At 35.6% G+C, this 22,070-nt stretch overlaps 1 protein-coding gene across 1 annotated transcript in view; it reads right to left on the minus strand.

Annotated features, from left to right (window-relative positions):
- The window catches only part of LOC149793239 (uncharacterized), a 69,418-nt gene that overhangs the window by 8,313 nt on the left and 39,035 nt on the right, over positions 1-22,070 (minus strand). Inside the window, exons 2-4 of the mRNA XM_089968970.1 lie at positions 11,454-11,525; positions 7,871-8,179; positions 6,784-6,917 (exon numbers count right to left, since the gene is read on the minus strand). Of these exons, the coding sequence (XP_089825096.1) occupies positions 6,784-6,917; positions 7,871-8,179; positions 11,454-11,525 (515 nt within the window). The remainder of the gene's footprint in view (positions 1-6,783; positions 6,918-7,870; positions 8,180-11,453; positions 11,526-22,070) is intronic.

The raw sequence follows: 22,070 nt of genomic DNA on the forward strand, positions 1-22,070 counted from the left end.
CATATCGCCCTGAAAGTTGAGTATTTATTTATATTCTCCTTTGGAATTCCAAATTTGTTGTTACCTTTAAATGTGTTACGCCACATTTATACTGGACATTTCTATCTGCAATGAATTACACAGTCATTTTTAATCGGAAACAAAATCTGCATAGCGCTCCGATTTTAATATGCTTCGTCGGTCTGGAATTTATATTCAGGGCTGTGGAAAAAATTATCAGGCGCTTTCTTTCGGTTGTACGTAAAGTTAAGCTGGCATAGTAGTTCTTCTGGTTGGTATCAACGATTATATTCGGGATGGTTCGACTTCACTTTTGGAAGTTGCTTACAAGGTTTCAGATAAGCATCTTTTTTAGCAACGTAAATACGAGGTCAGAAAGATAGTGATATGTGCCCTGTTGCCGCATTTTAAGGCAGCGCAGCAAGCTAAGTGACACACGTATAACGTCTTCTGAGGAATCTAGAATTTGCAACAAAACCTTTTGTGGGAAAGGCATTCACATGTCGAACAGAGATCAATACTATTAATACAAATCGCTCAAATGTGTTATTATTGAGGCTTTGAAAGATCTTGCCGAACAACAGAATAACAACAGTAAAGGTATATATGAATATAATTTCATAGTTTCATGCCTTATTTCATTTCAGCATTAAGAAATCGTTGTTCCCTGTTTCCTACGCACATAGTTAAGACAGCTCCGGCTATTGTTACATTATCTGTCTCACTGGGTTATGCTTCCACTAGTTGCTTCAACATAACTAGACTCTCTTTCTTTTTCTGTCTCTATTGCGTTCATTCTTAGCGTAATTAGGTTCGGAACCTCACTACAATGACACGATTTTCAAATTAGTCAAATATGGGTTCTGTTTTTTACCAATTACTTGCATTCCATTGGACTCTGTGTTTACCTGCTGATTCCGTATCACAGGCATATAATGTCTATTTTGTTTTCATGGTTGGCGTAGTGGAGTTAAAAACCTCACTTCAGTGACACATGATTAGTCAAATACGGTTTATGATTACACCTTTGGTTCTTTATCACTGCATCATGTTTTTACCAGCTAAGTGCTTGTTCCTCACCACTGGCCTGTAATTGTTCTTTGTGTACCTATTTCATGATTGGCGTAATTGTGCCTTTGACCACATGCTTCTATATATATATATATATATATATATATATATATATTAAAAAAGTTTTCTACATATCTTATTGTCACATACTTTCTCAACTTCGAATTCAAGAACACATGTACGATGAAATTATATATATATATATATATATATATATATATATATATATATATATATAAATGATTCGTGCAACCCTTATATGTTCCTTTCTTTACGTTTTTATAAATCACAAAAACCAATAAAAAGTGATAAAATAACATGCATTTTCGATTACGCTACAATATATTTTTGACCACTTAAACTGCGTGAACTGAAACAGATGTTCAGATCATAAGTAAGTGTCCTTTCATGCCAAACGTTGATCGAGGAATATGTGATGTACAAATGTCACAAGTCTAGACAGAGCAGGCCATGAAAATGCTTTAATGATTCTTACCAATGCATATTCTTCGTCTATCGATGTACGTGTTATCACCAATCCAGAAACAAATGCTAGACTACTGTTCCCTCTCTAGTATTACAGACTTTAACCTCTGTAGCTCTTAACAAGTATGTTCTTATCACAATGATGATTTATACAATATACGTAGAATTTCGATTCGTTACAATAAATGATTGTCGAGATATTTCAGTTTTAATGGGCATATCAGCATATCCCCTTGGTGATATACAACATCGGTTGTTCCGTTTCTCGAGTCCTAGTGACGACAATAATGGATCTCAGCATTGATATTCTGCCGCGGTGGAGTATGAAATATTGTATATATTATTTTTGACTACATCAAAGGAAGGAGGCGTTTAGTTGGTGAATGTATTAGTAGGAGTATGTCCTTTCCCTCTTGACATCACGTAAAATAAAATATCGACTGGTAAATTTGTTATCCACCTAACGTCAAAATAAATGCGTTGTGTGTCAATGATTGAGAGAGAGAGAGAGTGAGAGAGAGAGGCCACCCTAAGACTTTGATTACGACTGCTGTGGACATATCAATATGCACTTGTATTTTCAAAAGATGTGGACATATCAATATGCACTTGTATTTTCAAAAGACACACAATTACCCCCAAAGAACTATATAAACAGTATCAGTGGTTGCAATCGCATTTGAAAAGGAATCGTGACCGAACTCCCTCAGTAAAATATGATTTTCTTCATATGCACAAGAATGTCTGTTTGAAGCAGATGCATAAAAACTAAAGTTCATTAATTCGCACATAATGTACAATAAGTTTATGGCGCAAATGGGAGAGGGAGATAGTGTTATGAGCGGTCGCTGAAAATTGTGCTGAGTTGCATGTAAATGTGAATTTCATTGGAATTTTGAATTTTGATTTAAACTAGCTTGGAAAACAATTTAACAGAAACAAGGATTGAACAAATAGCGAAGATCCGGATTAAAGTGGGGAGTTAAAAAAGTACATGCGCTTGGTCTCAAGATCAAAAAAAAAGAACATAAGAAGTTATTGTTTTGTCATGAAGTAAGAGTCAAATGAATGAAAATTTGCCAAATCTTCACCTTTCTTGAAAGAGAGATAGAGCTAGGGGTGGGTATGCGAGGAATTGTCGAAGCAGCTGACTAATACAAGTCAACCTCGAACTGGTGGACTGGTCTAGTAACACATCCACAGAAATCACTATTTTACATATTATTATTCATTTTCGTAATGAATTAACACATTTTTGTATGGATATTAATCAATTATCAAATTTTAATTCTTTGGTTATAATTATGGCTGTCAAATACGACATTAGCGTAAGATGACCTCGGGCAATTGTAAGTTTTCCTCTTCTCTCTTTATCTCCTCAGCATCTTCGATTCATCAACCTGCGTACGTTGTCCCTCAGTTCTCTTTCATATCAATTCGAACAAATTCATATTAATGTTATAATACACTTATTTCAAATGACCCAATCTCGTCTCTGCCTTGTCTCAGCTTTGTCATTTACCACTACTTAACTCTATCAGTTCCCTAGCTGGTCCTAATTAAACATCAGCCAATCCCTCAAACCAAAGCATATTCTATCCTTAACAGGTAGAGATTTATTGCGAGCCTAGCCCATACGTCAAAGTTAATTTTTATTTTTCACACTGACCACTATAAAATATGATGTTAGAACATGTACAATTTTTACGCCGTTACATTGAACAAACTTATTCCTCGTCGGCAGATAAAAATACAGGGAAAACGAAACTTCATAAATGTTGGGACTGGACAGATAAACTTTCTTTGCAAATACACTGTGAAATCTTTTGAACAAAGCCTGTCTTATTGAATGTTGATCCATTGATCCTCCTTGTATGATCTCGCATTAACGTCCAAAACTTTATCATATAAAAGAGTGCTCAAACGTACTGCCCGTTGCTTTACCTGGACTTCTTGTCCGTCAAATATAGACCGAAAGTTCAGTTGATTCAGAACAGTACCTTAGCGGTCATCTTGGCGAATTTGTTACAAGGAGTATCCTTTGTCTTTTACAAATAGTTTGATTTTGGATGTATCTTAATATATTCAAAATTTGTGTCTTTCTCTCTTCATCTCTGCTTTTGTGAACTTCTGTTTCTATTCTCTTTTTCACGTGTACAGCTCAAAGTTGTTTCCAGTTTGATACTAATGTCCCAGCATGAGACTTCGTTAGCCGGGTTTAATTATGTGTGTTTTTGTTTTCTCCAACTGACCATTGTTATTGGCCTCATACAATATCGACTGACGTACATGACCACTTAGCTGTCTTTTCTAAATCAGGAAAGTTGTACTGCTTCATCTAGCATTGTCATTCAACTCAACATACTCATAAACTATTAATAAAAGCTATAGCAAATTTCAGCTCAGAGGTGTCGGTGTAGATGTTTCAATTTACAACAGAAAATGAATTAAGATTTTGAATTATTTACAACAGAAAAACAGTTATAGTTACAGGTCGTAAATTTAATTATCAACCTTATGAAAAGTAAATTCAGTGAAACTATGTACACTTAATCAAATGTCAATTGATATTTAAGTGATGTTTTCAATCGCCCGACGGCAAGGGTCACCTGGAGGACGATGTATAGTTCAGTCTAGTATTTTCTAAATCGAACCCCATACTTACACGATGTGCAAATGCATTTGGCACAAAGGGAGTGATTAAATGTCATTATTCTTTATACACCTTGACTGTAAAGAAACCAGAAGAGTTCAGTTAACAGGATAATTATATATATATATATATATATATATATATATATGTGTGTGTGTGTGTGTGTGTGTGTGTGTGTGTGTGTGCGTTTGTGTTTGTGTCCATGTGTTTGTCTCTCTCTCTCTCTCTCTCTCTCTCTCTCTCTCCGTTTCTCAAGAAACCGTCATTATTCCAACAAAGCTCTTCCGCTGTATCGTCTACAGTAATTAGGTATACCGCCTTTGTCACGATATTCTTGGTTCGTGTTCACTGCAGGAGTATTTAAATTTGTTTCCACAAAGTCGAATGCAAATCAATGTTTTTATTTCTTCTTTATGAGCTTGGATAACATATGGTGTGATTAAACTGTCAATAAAATTAAGATTGAGTTTGGTCTATTTTAAGATGCAGTACTCACGTATTTAAATAGTTTGAAATCAGGGAAAGTGATTTATGTGACTATATCCCATCCCTTCGAAAATTTGAAACAACACTTGTTACTAAAATAATGATATTTCCCCCAATATAGAACCATGGCTATATACATTTTCCTTTGTCTTAGGTTTCCATTTCAGGTCAACCACAAATAAAATGATGCGCTATCGTTGCATTATAATGAATTAGAGACCTGTACTGTTAAAACTACAAATAATTTCAACATAGGAGTTTCCTTTTTGACACCCGAGGGTTGCATGATGTCGAAAATATTATTATTTGTAACATTAAATATATTCACTTTTCAAGAAATCCTCGCAATTTCTGTTCCTATTCTTATCAGATAAATAGGGAAAGCAATTAAATACATTTTGAAACAGCAAAGCAGATACATATTTACCCCTTTTACTCATCAATATCATCGTGACACGCGCCAAATTGTAAGCCAATATTAGGACAACTTAGCTAAATTAAACTAGTCTTCGGAAACTGGTGAAAGAAAATTTCCATGACTTACTCTTCGGTGTGTTTGAAATTAAATATCCTGCCACTATTATACGCATTAGTGTTTAACGATTACACGTACAATAAGTAGAAGTCCCCCATTGAACTCCACACAAAAGTTACAAAGGATGAAATCTATCTAAGACATAAAATACTCTTGTCAATGAAGTGAAAGCCTAATTTTCATTTTTCAATGGACCGCAAATGCTCAACAACAGTACGTAGCCTCCTGTTCTATCTTCTTTCCCTCTGGTTGTAAATTATAGGAACTACGATGATAGTAAGGGTTTGGTAGTTTTGTTCACAAAAAGAGGGTAGGGAATGGTAAAGAAATGATAGAAGGGATAGATGTATTCCTTTATTTGTAAACGGATGATATCGTGATAGAAGGATACGAAAAGTAGTGTTATATATCAGGACATTAAATTCATGTTTAACTCCTATTTTTAGATCGTATCCTTTGTAGTCAGAAAAAGAATGACGGCCAGTAATTCCAACGGTCAAGTTAAATAGTTTGTGTATTTTTGGCTAGAGAATCCAACCATGTTAAACCCACAGTAGAATAATCATTACAGTTACTGGTAAAAAAAGAAACAGGCATAGCCATTGTGTTACCTGCCAAATAAATACAAATCAACACGTCAACATTTGAATGCATGTTTAATATTAAATCTTGATGCCATTTATTTCAACATGGCTGCCTAATGTTAAATAAAACTCGAATTTCCTAAAGTGAATCACTGTACTACTTCCAAAACATCCTGGTTTAAAAGGTGAACATGTTATCCACCACAGAGTAAAGCTGCCAATATTTTAAAATATCGTTGTAAAATCTTGCAGTAGATATATCTATCACATATTACATGTAAATAACGCAAATCTTGAAGCGCTCTTTGCTAATTTCTCTAAATTTTGACCTGTGGGTCATTGGGTTTATTAAGGAATATAGATAAATGACGCTAAACTAAAACAAAAATTAGAAACTTAGGATACTAGAGACCAAAACACAATAAAATAAACTGAACAAGGATGGATAACATTTATAATTTTGATTAATGCAATATATATTAGTGAGTTTATTTTCCTCGACAAACCGCTGCAAAATAATACTTGCATCGTGGTGCTATATTGATGGCAGCATATAGATTCCTCTTGCTTTCGCGTGTGCATTTGAGAAAATAGTATATAGAACTATAGCGATCAAACTCAATTAAAAAAACTTAGTTGAAAGTGATTGCAGCATCTTCAGCATGGCATGTAGTAGAGACCGAGTCAGTGGGAAACAAGTTATTCTGGGAAATAAGTTAGTTGTGGCTGGTGTCCTAGAAACGATTAACTTTTTGTTAGTCCAAAATTGTGAGTTTTTTCCGTTCAACGCTGACTGAAACTTGCTCTCAGCAATCGATGCTGGTCAATCATCAATGTATTGCAATGAATGTGTCGTTCTTAATACTTTAAATATGAATATCGATTTTGTCATTTAAACAAATGCACATAACTAAAATAAATGTTTGATTGTAGAATGTATAGATAAAGGATTCATTCTTTATCCTTACCATTATATAAATACCAGGCTGGTTTAGCCAACCCACAGATGCATTTGGTCTGCCACACTCATTGATGTCCAGGGAGGCAGTCAAAAGGCGGCCCACTTTCGTTATATTCGGTTTGCATTGCTTGGTTGGTGCAACTGTCAATTTGTGAAATAAACTATTTTAGACGCCTTAATGTTGATGTGGACTAGGTTTTCATAAACAAATGTCTGCTTTAACTGTAGTTTTACTGTTCAACGCTCTGTTTCATAACGAAAACTCTTTACATTAGCATATTTTAGGTATTATTTTGGACACATTTACAAAATCTTACTGGCATGTTTGGAATATGTATTGCTGTGTCATTTTTTTCAAAACTGAATAGATCTGTTTCAAACTTAAATACACATTGAACGATTATCCCAAAACTTGGAGAAAAAACATTTCCAAATACAATTCGTAGGTCGAATGTTAGAACTATTTCATGTCTCGATAATAGTATTTCTCAACTAATCTAATAAGAAATAGCACAAGCACACGGTAAATTAAAACAAATCAGAATGATATATTATCATCGTGTCTTTGGCAATATGTAAACTACTTTATCACTCTGCTGATAAATTAATTTGTGAAACTTAATTTACTCATATACGATCATGTAATTCATATATATTGGGCACAATCTGAGAGAACATAAAAGATTTAATCAGACTGTAAATAATGGCCTACACGAATATTATGTTCAACTCAATAGATTTTAGAGGCGTGATAGTAATGTTTCCTGTTTTTAACACCAGATCATAAATGGCAGCATCAAGAGATAGTGCACATTTAGTAACAACATTTGAAACATTAATATTAAGACAGTCACGTTGCTTAGAGATATATAACTCACATGGATGAAGCCATGGTGTGTGGTCAAATAAAAAATGAAAAGCATATTGAAGAGTAAAACTGGCAAACCGAACACTATTGGTAGCTTTGTCTAGTAGAATTTCTTTTAATACATGTATGCAAAGGATTGAATGATGGAAATACCAACTTACGTTTAGCATCATACCACGGAAAGTAGCTATATGCCAAGATTTAAAAAATATGATTCAATACACACCCATTACGTATACGTTCACTTCGGATTTCACGTTCGAGTTATTTGTTTTATAACTAAGGATATATTTTCCTTCGTGCGAAACAGTTATGTTTCGTATCCATAGAGTTCCATATTCGTCTTGAAACAACGTTTCCTGGTATCCTGGTAGAACTATAGGATTTTGGGTAGAGGCCCAAGTGGCGATCAGCGTTTGTCGTATACCATTTAAGTAAAGGTTCACTGGTCCGCTATTGTTGAATATAATGTTTTTAAAGAGCTGAATAGAATCCCCTTGACATGTTGATATAGGTAAACTTTCTGAACCTGAAACTGAAATTAATAATCCTATATCATATATTTAAATTTAGCCTGTTAAACACCATCACTATGTATACTACATCTAGTACTACTGAAAATAACAATATATATATATATATATATATATATATATATATATATATATATATATATATATATATATACATACATATATATATATATATATATATATATATATATATATATAGATATAGATATAGATATATATATATATATATATATATATATATATATATATATATATATATATATATATATATATATATATATATATATATATATAATATGACAGTAAGGTACAGCTTGAAAAAATAAAAAGTTTATGACCAGTACATGGACCCTTTCTTGAAAATATTTGTCTACATAAAGGGAAGATTATGTAAGTGATTAGTATTGCTTAATCTCTTCGTAAAATTATATAACCTAACTTAGTTGACGTTACAATAAATATTCGAAGTCAAGTAAGCATTTATCGAATTATTATATATGCGATATGTGACACTAAAGAAGAAAGTGAAAACTGGTTTCTGTATCTACAGAAATGGTCACAACTTATCAAGATAGGAGTATTTCGAAGTCTGCTTACGTTGGCCATTACAAGGAACTGTCCGATTTTGAACATACACATTGAACGAACTATACATATGAAGAATGTGAATAATCCATACTGACAACTAAAGTTTTTTGTGGTCATGCCATGTATCCACCGAGTTTAAGTGTCCATTTAGTTACTGTCGAAAAGTATTGAAATATATGTTTAAATCATTGTTAGCATTTAATTATTACTTTACCCAATTTCCCCCATTTCGTCTTTAAACCTGAAATTTTTAAAATACGTCCACAGTGCTCTCCCCAGATCAACAAAAGATTGTGACTTTGTTTTGAGATATCTATCGTTAGTCATCTTTAGTAATTTCAACCGTATGTATGTATTATATTATATCTTGCGAATTGTATTGCCATTCTGCCAATTCGTTGCAGATAGAAACATTTGGTCTGTATTTTTAATGTCCTAACATATTGCCAAATAACACATCATTTGCTTTGTTAAGACGTTCAAATGTCTGTCTCTTAATACAAAACTGGTAGTATAATATTGTCATATAGTTGAAATAAACAGTTGGCAGACAGTTTGCAAAAATGGTTTTCATTCGAACCTTCAGTCCACAAGTAAATATTTGATTATTGTGTTGAGAAAGGTTTTAGGCACATATACTGTAATACATTTTATTTTACAAAGAAGTACAAAGAGTACTTATAATACGATGTCACCTCTATCAGGTTAACATCAAACGTCGAATTTTTATGTCCTGTGTATATTAACCATTCCAAAACCTACGATATTAGTCATCTCGATACTTTTCTTTTATTTTCAGTTTTTTAATTTTTTTTTAAATTTACTTAGCATTCTCTGACTGTTGAAGAGCAGTTTCGGAAGAAAAAAACGAAGTTATCTACATACAAGAGTGCAAACAGGTGAGGAAATTCTAATATTATTCCGGTTAGAAATCTTCGACCGTAAGATGTGATTTGGATACATAACTCTATAATGTGCCGGTTTCTTTTCAATGATGGTAAGCAAGTCTTCTTATGCATACATCAACCAATATTCTTGTGACAAACATGCAACACCGAAAATCAGTTTATCAGAGAAACATTATATTTGTGTTCACGTGCCAGTTGACAAATTAAGTTACACATAATTTGTTATTTCCAAAACACACAATGCTAACGTCTGTCTTAGATTATTTATATCCTGCACATTAAGGAAACGTGCAATGCTATTTTTATCAATTTTATCATAATCCTAAATCGTAAACTGGGAAAACTGTCATAGTAACATAAAACCAAAGAAACCAGTGCAATCCTCATTAGACTGTTCGTCAAATATGAAACATTCCCTATTAGGAACTCAATTTCAATAATAATCTGTACATCATGTATCAAGTACAAGAACTGGCCACCACCATATTCCGCCTTATTGTCTACATAAATAATACCCTGCAGTGCTTCGTTGATCACATATTCAGTTTTTTATATAAAGAGTCTGTCATATTTCGAGATTGCTACGTTACCATCCATACACACATCGATGAAGAAAGGACACGAATATTGTATGTTATGATGTTCAGTTAGTTCTCGAACTTCATTATCTTCTTTGTCAGTTCCAGCTAATTCTCCTTTTCTCTCCTCCTCCTTTGCCTTTCATGCCGTTTTGGGAATTTAACGGTACTTTAACAAAATTGGTGCCTTTATCATTGAAATGAGAAAATTTAACAATTACAAGTCACAGACTCCGCCTTGAACGTTTAATTGCTCTCGTTTAATTCAAATTTCGATTCAACTAAACCAAAGTCGGTCGTATATATGTCTTAGAGCATTTTGCATAGTTACTTCACTCTTCACCCTTAATTGCTGGCATAAAAATGATAAGAATGCAGATATCGTTACAAGCTAGTATCATTCCCGCATTCTTGCTACGAAGTTGCCAACGTAGCCCAGTGGGGTGCGAATTTGGGAAGAGGCAGTACCCGATTAACATTCCGTTTCTGAAAGGAGCCAGAAAAAGGATATACATGATTGGACAAAAATAAGTAATTAATGGAGTAGATATGAAAAGATAATATACTGGGCAGCGTAACTAAGTACAAATGGTTGTCGGAATTTACGGTCGCTGAAACAAAATCAATCTTTAGGGTAAAATACAAAGACTGGCTTATAGCATGAAGTCTCCATATTGACGAATCTGGGAAAAAACTAACGTTTATTTATTCAAAATCCAGTAAGATGAAGACAAAGAACATCATACAATAGCCATAATATTTAAACTCGTTGTACTAAACTACCAAGGCAAAGATATTGACGGTATACCGGCCCAGCCAGTAATCCATACAGACACCATCGATGAAACTAAAGGCTTAAAATATACGGATCGTGTGATATAGGCTCGGGCCTATACAATTTTCCATACCAGAGTAAAGAAGAAATATGTCCAAGAGTGGAAAGATATGCTCAAGACATAAATCTTGGAAATGGGAAGATATGCAAGTAGTCTGAAAGTCCTCAGGAAATTTGGGTGGCGGGTGAATATTATGATTGCAAACGTCCATTAAATATATTATCTAATTTCAAAGCATTAGACAGTATTTCATAGACATAACGAATGAATACTATATCATTGCCGTCTCTCCTATTCAATAATAGATCATAACCATTTGTTTTTAAAAAATAAATATCAAGAAGTACATATAGTTACATTACCTACCTGAAGACGGTCCGGAAAGTAAAGCTATCAGTAATATCAAGCCATAATGTAGCGAGTCATGCATCTTTGTATCTATAATGTAAGAAAATATTGTAAGTTGCAAGGATATCCATGGACCTAGCCATTGCCATAACAGAATGAGTATTAACAAATAAAATTTACTTAAGTAAACTTAAAGTTATTAAATAAGCTATGAATGTGTGATCGATATTTTGACACAATATTATTGTCTTTTTTAATCTAGTTGCATTATCATTTAAATGAGATAATCAAGTATGTAACTTATATTTTGACAGAGTACGCATCACCAGACATGTAAGCATTCGAGCACATACAATATCTCATTTAAAACTATACATTTATATTATCAAATTTCACACGTGTTAAAGAGAAACCATTGATATTCGAAATATTATATAAAACATACGGTAAACAATAACATTAATTTCGATACATCAAGCAAGACTTGTTTCCTTTCGATGAATGGGATAATCAGTGATTCTTAATTACAACCACAATAGTATTACGCAAATACTGCCAATTCAAGAATACATATAGCTCTCATTCCTTCGATCCAACTTCAATTATATGAACAAGAAGAAGCATATTTTGCATATTCGGCTAAATCCTGATCTTTGGTGAAGAGATTTTCTCACTTTTTGTTTTTCTATCTACACATAGTGAATGTATGCATTGCACAGATAATACAAGCTCAGTAATTTTGAACTTTTTGTTCCTCCATTCCACATGTTAACGGCGCTACTTTGCAGTACCTTTCCCCCTGGATTCTCACACTCATGGTTTTCCGAATGAAATCAATACAAATCATAAGAGAAATAGTAATAAATGTATTATGTCACCAGCTCCTTATTTCATATTTTCAATTATTTATGTCAGAATCTTTTCTTATCGTAGAAAGGTTATCTATCCTATTTAATGTTTAAGGATGAGCTACTCATCCCATAATACTATATATGAATGTTATGACTAAACGACTACACAAACAGTGCACTGTTTTTAATTATTTTTTGCAAATTAGGAATATCAAGATGCGCTATGTATCATAGCAATAAATGATATATGTGCACAAATCTTGTCAGCTATATATTGGATTATAGATTTCTTATTATTCAAAGCTTTCTTCAACAACACAAATATTTACTTTACTCTGCTTCAAGAATCTATCTGTCTATGGATATGTGTATAAATAAATTGCATGATGATGATTTTGTAACTTTAAATAATTATTAATTTCAATTTACCTCCTTTGAATGGAATCACTGGCATACAAATCAAACTATACATTTTTGGTATCAGTATCCCTTCGGAACTTTTCTTGCATCAAACATTCATTATCAGTACTAGGGTGTGTTCCTGTTTGTTTTCTTGTTACTGTTATTGCTGTAACAGGCTTACGGAGTGCGTGACTTGTAATTATTAATTATTCTCGTTTCAATGATAAAGATAACGATTTTGAAACAGTATCGATAAATACCCAAAAATGCACGAAACAGTAAAGGAGGAGGAGGAGAGAGAAGTAAAATTAGATGAAACTGGCAAAGAATATCATGTCGCTCGGAAACTAGCTGGACAGCATATCAGTGTTTCTGAAGACTTTCCATAACATACAATATTTGTATCCTTTCTCCATTGAGGCGTTCTCGAAATATGGCATATTCTTTAGACATAAAACTGAATATGTAGTCATCGATGCACTGTGGGTATTATTCATATAAACGATAAGGAGGGATATGGCAGTAGCCAGTTTTCGCACTTGATATATGATGTACAAAACAATATTGAAATTAAGCTCCTTATAGGGAATGTTTCATGGGTGAATGTCCCAATGGGGATTGCACTGGTTTGTTTGGCTTTATGTGCCTATGAGATTTTTCTCAGTTTGCGAATAGAATACAGAGGTGATGCACGCAACTCATGCAATCTGTAGTTGTGCATTTATTTCAACTAGACCAAAATCCCTGTGATATTTCATAACCTGACTCAGTACGATGGCCACTTGATAATGCAAACAGTAGTCAAGGCAACAGGCTGACCAATAAACCTGATGTCCATCAACATGAAGATATACATGACGTTTCGGCTTTGTTCGTTGCAATTCATTGATTCATTAAAGTTTACGAAATCGTCCTTGGTCAAGTTAGTGAATAATCTGATGGAGGAGAACTTTAAAATTAGTCCTGCTATGTCCAACCAATACAGACCTGACAGAGAGAACATATATTTATCCGTACGAATATATGAATGACTGAGTGAAGCCTTTCATTCATCGCTGTCAGCTGAATGTGTTTCCGCCAACGACTATGAACAAGCAAAGAATGTTCGGCCTGCATTCGCGTGCAAATTCCTCGATGACTCTCACGTTCTGTATTTTTACACTCAAATGTTGTTGCTTCCTGAAGTTTTTAAGACACTTCGTGGCAGTGCTATGCAGTCGCGATGCCGTGCATTACTCCTCGTCAACAGGCATGTGCTGGAATACATTGTTGTTTGAAGACCAAAAGACGAGCTGGAATTGCTGGATCACTGACATTGATCAGCATCTGTTATCCGAAATATTCATTCGTGGAGGATTATCCATAGTCAGTGACAGGCTCGTGCCAAGAACCCACACGTAAACGGATATAACTCCGCTTACCTCAACAGTTACATCTTGAATTAAATACAGATAATTTTTACGAATTGGCCATACTGCGGAAACTTCTGGTTGGTGGATTTCAGTAGATCAATCCTGCGTATATGGTTCTAGGTTACCATGGATACTTCTTTGAGTTGAACTGGAACATCAACAATATTTTACACACAGCAATTATATGATGGCCTCCGAAGCGCTGACAGTGACTGGTATGTAGTTGTGCCAGTATCAGTATTATATCATTGGTGAGTCCATACGCTAATACACCGAATGCACCTAACTGTCAGAGAGTCTAATGACCAAATAAAAGTATGTACTGCATGAGAAATATATGCAGTTGTACTTGTGCTTGAATATGCGTATAACACATATCCAACAAGTGTTTGGATTTCGTCAGCAAACTTGGATGGCTCCTTTTGTTCCGATAAATACAGACCGACGCACTAAGGTCACCAATGAGTGTGGAAATGACTTTCTGAAGCTCATGGTCAATGCCTTGTTTAAAAAACCATGAGGAATCTGCGCAAAAGAATTCGAGCTGATCTTGTCAATGATAATTACGAGCAAGACAGACATCGAGGGCTTATTTTGATGATGGACGTGTTGCCGTTCACAGTAATAAAATCAAACCTCAATCTGACAAAAATAAGTTTTATTGTTACGTCTGTACTGGAATTGTCTAATCTGTCCATGTACGAAACTTTACTATGACAGGCTCAAACCGCTTTCTCCGAATCGAGTCAAGATGCTGTACACCGACATTGATTGTCTGCTGGTGCATGTCACAACCGATAATGTGTCCAAGGATGTAGCACAACCAGGTTTGGAAAATGAGTTTGACATCAGCGATTATCCAAAAGAACATCCGTTGTTTAGTGACACCAATAAAATGGTGATTGGCAAATATAAAGACGACTGATCTGGTAAACCAATCAAATAATATGAGGGACTCCGAAATAAATGTACCCGATTGGGGTTGAAATGTAGAGCTCTAGCAAAAAGATAAAAAAGCAAAGTTGTTCCCAAGGTCATTGTACAGAATAATCTCAAACACGAACTATACTTAGAATGTCTTCGAGACCTTCGCGAATTTGGATACACCACAAATATGATCCAATCCAATAACCAACACATGAATGGAAGCCGATGAACTACGGTGACTTTGTTCCCACTGACTAACAAATGATGGATACTCCTGATGTATTTAACACTTTTCATCATCTCCTTATTGCTAGCCAACTTACAACTGATACTTGCTAACGTGTCAAAATAAATCCTGGTGGACGTTCTGTATTTGCTTGAATGAATTGCATTTCGTCTAGCACAAATGCACAGCTGGGAGATGTTGGTAACGGTCTGGTTGTTTTGGAGTATCAAATCGTTCCGATATAGTAAACACATCCACGAACAATACTGTGTCAGTTGAACGACGTTGTTACGCACCTTCCACTTCTACAGGTGCATACAAATGCTCAACGAACTTGATTCCGATTGGTTATGATGGTGCTGGCTACGAAATTATTTTTGGAGTAACCGTAACGGCCTTTTGTCGAATCGCATTGGCTGGTTTCAATCCAGTCGTGGGTGTGACCTCAGTGGTCAAGGCTGTTATGATGAATCGACGTGGGGTTGCCCAATACAGAGACCGTTCTGGCCTCATCAACAATTTCTTTGCGTACTGATGACTCCAAAAAGCATTCTGCAAAAGTGCTATTAAATCGTTCCAGAATAGATTTTGTCACGACGTACACTGACATGTCCGACACATTTTGGCCGGCATTACAACCTCAGATCCAATAAATATTTGCAGGATTCAATTGTAACAATCATGGCCATGTGAGTGGGTCGTTTACTTGATTGCGCTCAAATGCATCTGCGACACTGGCATAATCTTTTCATGTCAGCGGATCCGCTGAACACATCGACAATGGTGTTTGATTGGCCTTGATTATCATAGACAAGATGGTGTGGAATAAAAAGCAAATTTGCTGATCGCCCTCATTTTTATTTGGACCTCAAACCAAACCCCAGAAATCGTTCTTGATACTGATAATGAAATTGGCACAGTGCATATTTGGCCATCCTTGTTCGAGCATTCCCATGAGTGACCTTGGCTGAACTGGCTAACTGCTCCACTTTGGTTTCTAGTATGCACGCGGAATGTAGTATATGTTGGATACATATCTAGCATCATGGGTCCGACGTTTATACTGGAATAATGTTTACTTTTAGTGAGTGCCACCGAGTGAACTCTTGGCTCTCATACCGCCTTTGATGACTCATCGTGTGATTCGTTCTCCCGGTGATGGGTTTATTACATTCAAGACATGGATTATATAGACATCGGCACTGTGACGTCCACGGATATCATAAGATGCTCTGTAAGCAAGGTCATGTCGGTAACACGCAGCCTCAACGCGGTTGATAGGTCCTTCGACGGGCTTTGTTTGATTGTGAGAATCGAGTTGTGGATCTTTTCGTGCACCAGGCTCATAGTAATTTTACCCAGGGATATGCCTTTCACCTGCATATTTACTCTAAGTTGTCCATGGTAGCGTAATGAAGCAGCGATATAACCACCACATGTGACTATTTTAAAACGTTCGCAGGTTTAGTTATAAATGTAATTTGCTCCACATATAGCACATGTTCCAGTACCCGCCGCTTGTCCATTATGTTGGAACTCGACTTAAATATCGAATGGGTTTGGATACGTCAATTCGACAATCAAACACGCAACCACATAAATATGTCAGGCAGTGATATAACAGAACAATATGAAAAGCGACGCCGTAAAACTGCTTGGCAAGATATATGTGTGATTCTAAATGTGATATAGGCCGCAAAAATGTCCAAAATATGTTGCAGACGCTACACACTGCACAATTTAGATTTACATTTACAACAACATACAAACATATTTAACTTCCTGGAAGAATACAGTACTTGGTAAAACGAGCAAATGGATAGATGGGACCAGCTACATGCAAAGAAAGCAGAAAGCCGTCGTGGAATGTGTGACCCTGATGATCTTGCGGGTCAATTGGAAATACTCATGGGATCAGTTCCGGCAATGCACCCGAAGTTGTTAATGAAGCCACAACGCTTTGTCAGCGATTGCTCACCAATAATTTCGATGGTGACTGGCAATGACTCTAAATTTGTTTTTTCGTGCAGATGAACCCAAACGTATTTGTTTCATTACCACTGAATCTCGAACGTATGCGGTTGATATTGCACTGTAATCTATAAGATTGGTTTTAGGTTGGCCTGGCCACATTCCAGATGATAAACGATTTATGCATGTGGGATATCACATCGAACATGACATTGTGAGTTAATATCAACATCGCAAGTCAATATAACCTGTGACGCCATTAGTGTTATCTATGAAAACAGGTCTGAAACTACTGGAGAAGTTCTACAGAGCTATAATCTGACTGGGTTTTCACCAACCGCAGAACCAGGTGATTTGATATCGATTAATCCCGCAGCACCCGTAGTATTCCATACCATAATAATTGGTTGACATATATTCGTTTTTACCTTCTTAATCGAGGCGGGTGTTGTGGATTTGCGCGGAGAGACATCGACGATACGACTGTACGTTATAGATTTAGCTGACATTGACTAATAACAACATTGAAGGCCGTGCGTGGTAAGCCTGTGTAGATGACATAATACTGTACTGGGTCTTTGATGTCGTTTGTGGATTTTTGCGAGATCACCGAAAGCAATCAACATATTTATATACGCGCGCTACACCCATTGCTAAGCAAGTTTCAATGCGAGTTGTGGATAGTGTTAAAAGTGCCGCTTTGGTTCGAATACAATAATTGGGCTCATAGGCAGCTCAAACGTTTCGAGATCGAATACGACGCTTAATAACACAACCACCATCAATAAAAATCCGAGTTGCACTCCCACCGACAGAATCAATGCCGCACGCAGTTAGAAAAGTCATTAGTGATGCCGCTAAAAAAAATACTTTTAGATTTCATGATTGCAAACCTGACAATGGGGAGTAGATGTGGACGGTACGCTGTCACGCAGTGCTAAACAAAACAAAATGTGTCAGTGGGAACTAAACTTTATTGCAATGGCTGATTCCAGAGAGGTATTTGATACAACATCTGACACGGGAGCGTCTGTGATACTGGATCGAAGCAAGCGATAATTTCAGTATTACTCATACCCAGCCATGGATCTCAATCAGTTAAAATCCCCGCCAGTAACAAAATTAGTGGTGGTGGTGATATCGCTGCTTCATTATGATAATTACCAGGAAATCCATGGGCTAAGTGTCCATTAGAAATGCATCTTTCTGGATATAATTATTGTGGTCCTGGGACCCGACTTAATATCCGACTTGATGAACGAAACCATACTAGACCAAGAGAGTAACCATTAAATCCGATTGATCAAGCATGTCAGGTTCACGATGTAGCATATAAAAATAATGATTTACAGCAACGACATATTGCATATGTGAAGTTGATTCACTCCTTAAAATCCATAAAACAATAAATCTATAAGACAATCATTAGCTAATTGGTTGGTAAAATCTGCGATGAAATGTAAACTATTATTAGGAGCCGGTAATTAATCAACCGAATATTATTATAATGGAATCTATTTATTATATCGAAATAGGGTATCGAAGGGGTAGAGCAGCGATTAATAAACTCGCAGATGCAACAAATGTCACGAGTTCTGTTGCTGCAAATTGGTTAGCACGACAGACTAAATGGCATATTTATCTACCACCACCTAAAAAATTCAGTACGCACATTTTGATATCAGCATCAGCGCTCCTAAAGAAGTTCATCAAGCAGATATTTTGTTTTTTACCACACGATACTATTAAAATTCGTAGACGTCAATTATATATTTATTTATTTATTTATTTATGTATTTATTTATTTATTTATATATATACATACATACATATATACATACATACATACATACATACATACATACATACATACATACAAACATAGATACATACATATATATATATATACGCGTTAACTTTCGTTGACGTAGCAGGTAGATATTAAGAAGCAAATCCAGTGTCAACTAAGACTTCTGCTGACGCTGCATTGGCCTTTAAGCAAATTTATTGACGTGGTGGTCTACGATGGCTACAATTGCTGCATATTGATCCTGACAGAGAATGTATTGGTGCAGTATCATCTCTGATGAAAAAACATAACGTCAAAATCAGAGGAAGACATACTGCAATTCATCTCGATCAGACAATAGTTGAACGATTTTATCGCACATTTGTTGAGCGGTTATTGGATATTAATATGCAAACGGAATACCCATCAATAAAGTTTGAAAAGATAAGAGATCTCGTGAATGGGTTGTAAGACTACCAAGTGTGACAGCTGCGTTAAATAATGAAATTACTCGTGCAATTTATATGAAACCTAACAACACAATCACAAAAAACATATACCAATACAACGACATGACCTTTCAAAACAACCAGCACTAGGTAATATGACCGCAAGACATTTATATGAACCTGTTGAACTAGAAGGTGGTAAAAAAAGAGCGACTGGTCCTAATTGGTGTGTGTAATATTTCCAGCGGGGTAAGATCTACGGATAGACCTGCAATCTACAAATTAGATTCTACTGCTCCTCAGCGTGGATTTTTACGTAAACAGTTACAAGTAAATCCCGAAGACATACAATTATTACCGTCTTCACTTTTGTGAACTGGCGCCTCGATGTCGATTACACTCAAAACAGGTCAGCATCTCATTTTCGCGCGTGTGACCAAGACTACTATTGATTCTATATACCGTATATTTTCTTGGATTATTCTTCGAATATTGCCATAACATTACTGTATTACAGCTTACACAATGATCAGGATGTTGTTGCTTTAATGTCATGATAAATTCAGCGTCGAGATCAAAGTCACGCTTATTTTTGTCACATTGTTTATAACTAACCAAATTTTTCTTACTACATCTTCGACATCAACTTCGTTGTTGTCACCAGTAGTTTGATTATTATTTTCCGTAAAGTCTGAATCGAGACACTGCTCGATAATCTATGATTGACAATTCAATGTGATCATCAACAATCAAACTAACTGTATCAGAAATTATCTTTGAGATGAATGAATTTTCATTGCGCATTCTAGAGTCTATGGAGTTTTGTCTTTGACTCCGTCAGGCGTTAACGATCTCTCAACAACACTGACAGGAACTAAAATAATGTCATTTAACACAAAATTTTGTTTCTCTGACGATCCTGGAATTTCAACATCATTCCTTTGCCGTTGAGAGCATGCTGGGCGATAATACAATGGCACAGGTAGATTTGGAAATTTCTTTCATGAAATGGCAGTATTTTTACGATTGGTACCATTTTCGTTTTAAAAAAGTGTTTACCAAACCAGACATAACAAATTGTATGAAGACCTTTAACAAATTAACAAATTCAAATGGCTCAACACAAGGAAATCCACTTAAGTTAAAATCTGGTAGAGGTCCATTTATTGCAAATCTGGTCATTTCGTGTGTTGGATGTCTTAAAACATTCACCCATTCCAAGAAAACTTCAGGGATAACACGCTGCCATATTAACTGAAATAATATTCTCTTGATCGTATATATTATTCCACATTCCACCCTGTTCATGTTCTACACAACTGCGTTGTATATCTTCAAGAAATTCCATTGGTTTTGGTGCCATGTTTCGTCTGAGCAAAACGAGCGGAAACTGACGGAACGGTAAAACAACTACTCAGCAATTGTTCAACATCGTCCTGAGGGTCCAAGAGTGACCGAGTGGTCTAAAGCGCTCTCCGTTACGGATCACTGCCATCTCACCTGTGCCTGCGTGGGTTCGAGTCTCGGATTCGGCTAATGTGGGTGCGTGAGAAAGCTTGTCAGTAGCTTCTCGTGGGTCTCTGGCTCTTTCCGGGGTTCCCCTTGGTTCTTCCTCCACCATTTATACTGACCGCCACGTATAGCCTATCGTGTGCTGGAAAATGGCGTTAAACCCAAGAACAACAACATCAACATAGTCCTGGTTATTTTTCAACGCAAAATCTTTCATTCTTTCGTGGAGATATTATGTGCGATAAATATCTCCACTAGGCCGTACAAATTGATCATACGGATATAGGATCGCTTCTACATATATCTCTGATAATCTCGAACATGCTAATATCATCGTCAGACAATTTAACACTTCGATTTCGCAGAAATATTGTTACTGCATTAATTCACGCATGCTCATTGTGATCATAACTTTCACCCGAAGCTCCTTTTGATTTACATTTTGTTTCGTACAAAGAATCTCCGGTTATGGGTTTCTTAAAATTTTTGGAAATTATAGTTTCTTTCCCAGTTCAGCGACGTCTTTGACAGACGCTCCTGTGACTTTAACAGTTTTTGCCCACTTTGTTCCAGTCTTAGATCTGTTAAATCATTTCCTCATACCGTGTTTGTAAAATGTTCCATTTGTCGTTGAGCTACACATTTTTTTTTCTAAAAATTAATCGGGTTTAGATAATGAATGCAGAGTCTGTCATCTATTGAATATATTGCTAAAATAACTGAGTTACAGGATACGCTCACTCATAAAACAGTTTGTCAATACCAGTCAATTCCTGGTTTGGAATTTTTATTCAGAATAGCAGTTTTTCCAGTGTAATTAAGGACAGGATCACGTTTGTCACGAAAAATCCAAGTATCGCCTACTTCCGGAATAGATTTTACTCTAGGAAGATTTCTTTGATCGTATAGATAATTGATAATCGTCGCAGCTCGTTGGTCATTCATTGTATCATCGATAACACCATTGGTGTAGTGCATGATTTTGAACGTTGACGACACATGAGTTGCACCATCGTCGCGAAATTCTTTCTTGGCGCCATGAATACTTTTAACCAGAGTTTCCGTCCGATCAATCAGAGCTCGCCTCGGCAAGTCA

This window comes from Sinohyriopsis cumingii, chromosome 8 (assembly GCF_028554795.1).
Source record: "Sinohyriopsis cumingii isolate HCF-2022 chromosome 8, ASM2855479v2, whole genome shotgun sequence".
In the NCBI taxonomy this organism is placed as follows: domain Eukaryota; kingdom Metazoa; phylum Mollusca; class Bivalvia; order Unionida; family Unionidae; genus Sinohyriopsis; species Sinohyriopsis cumingii.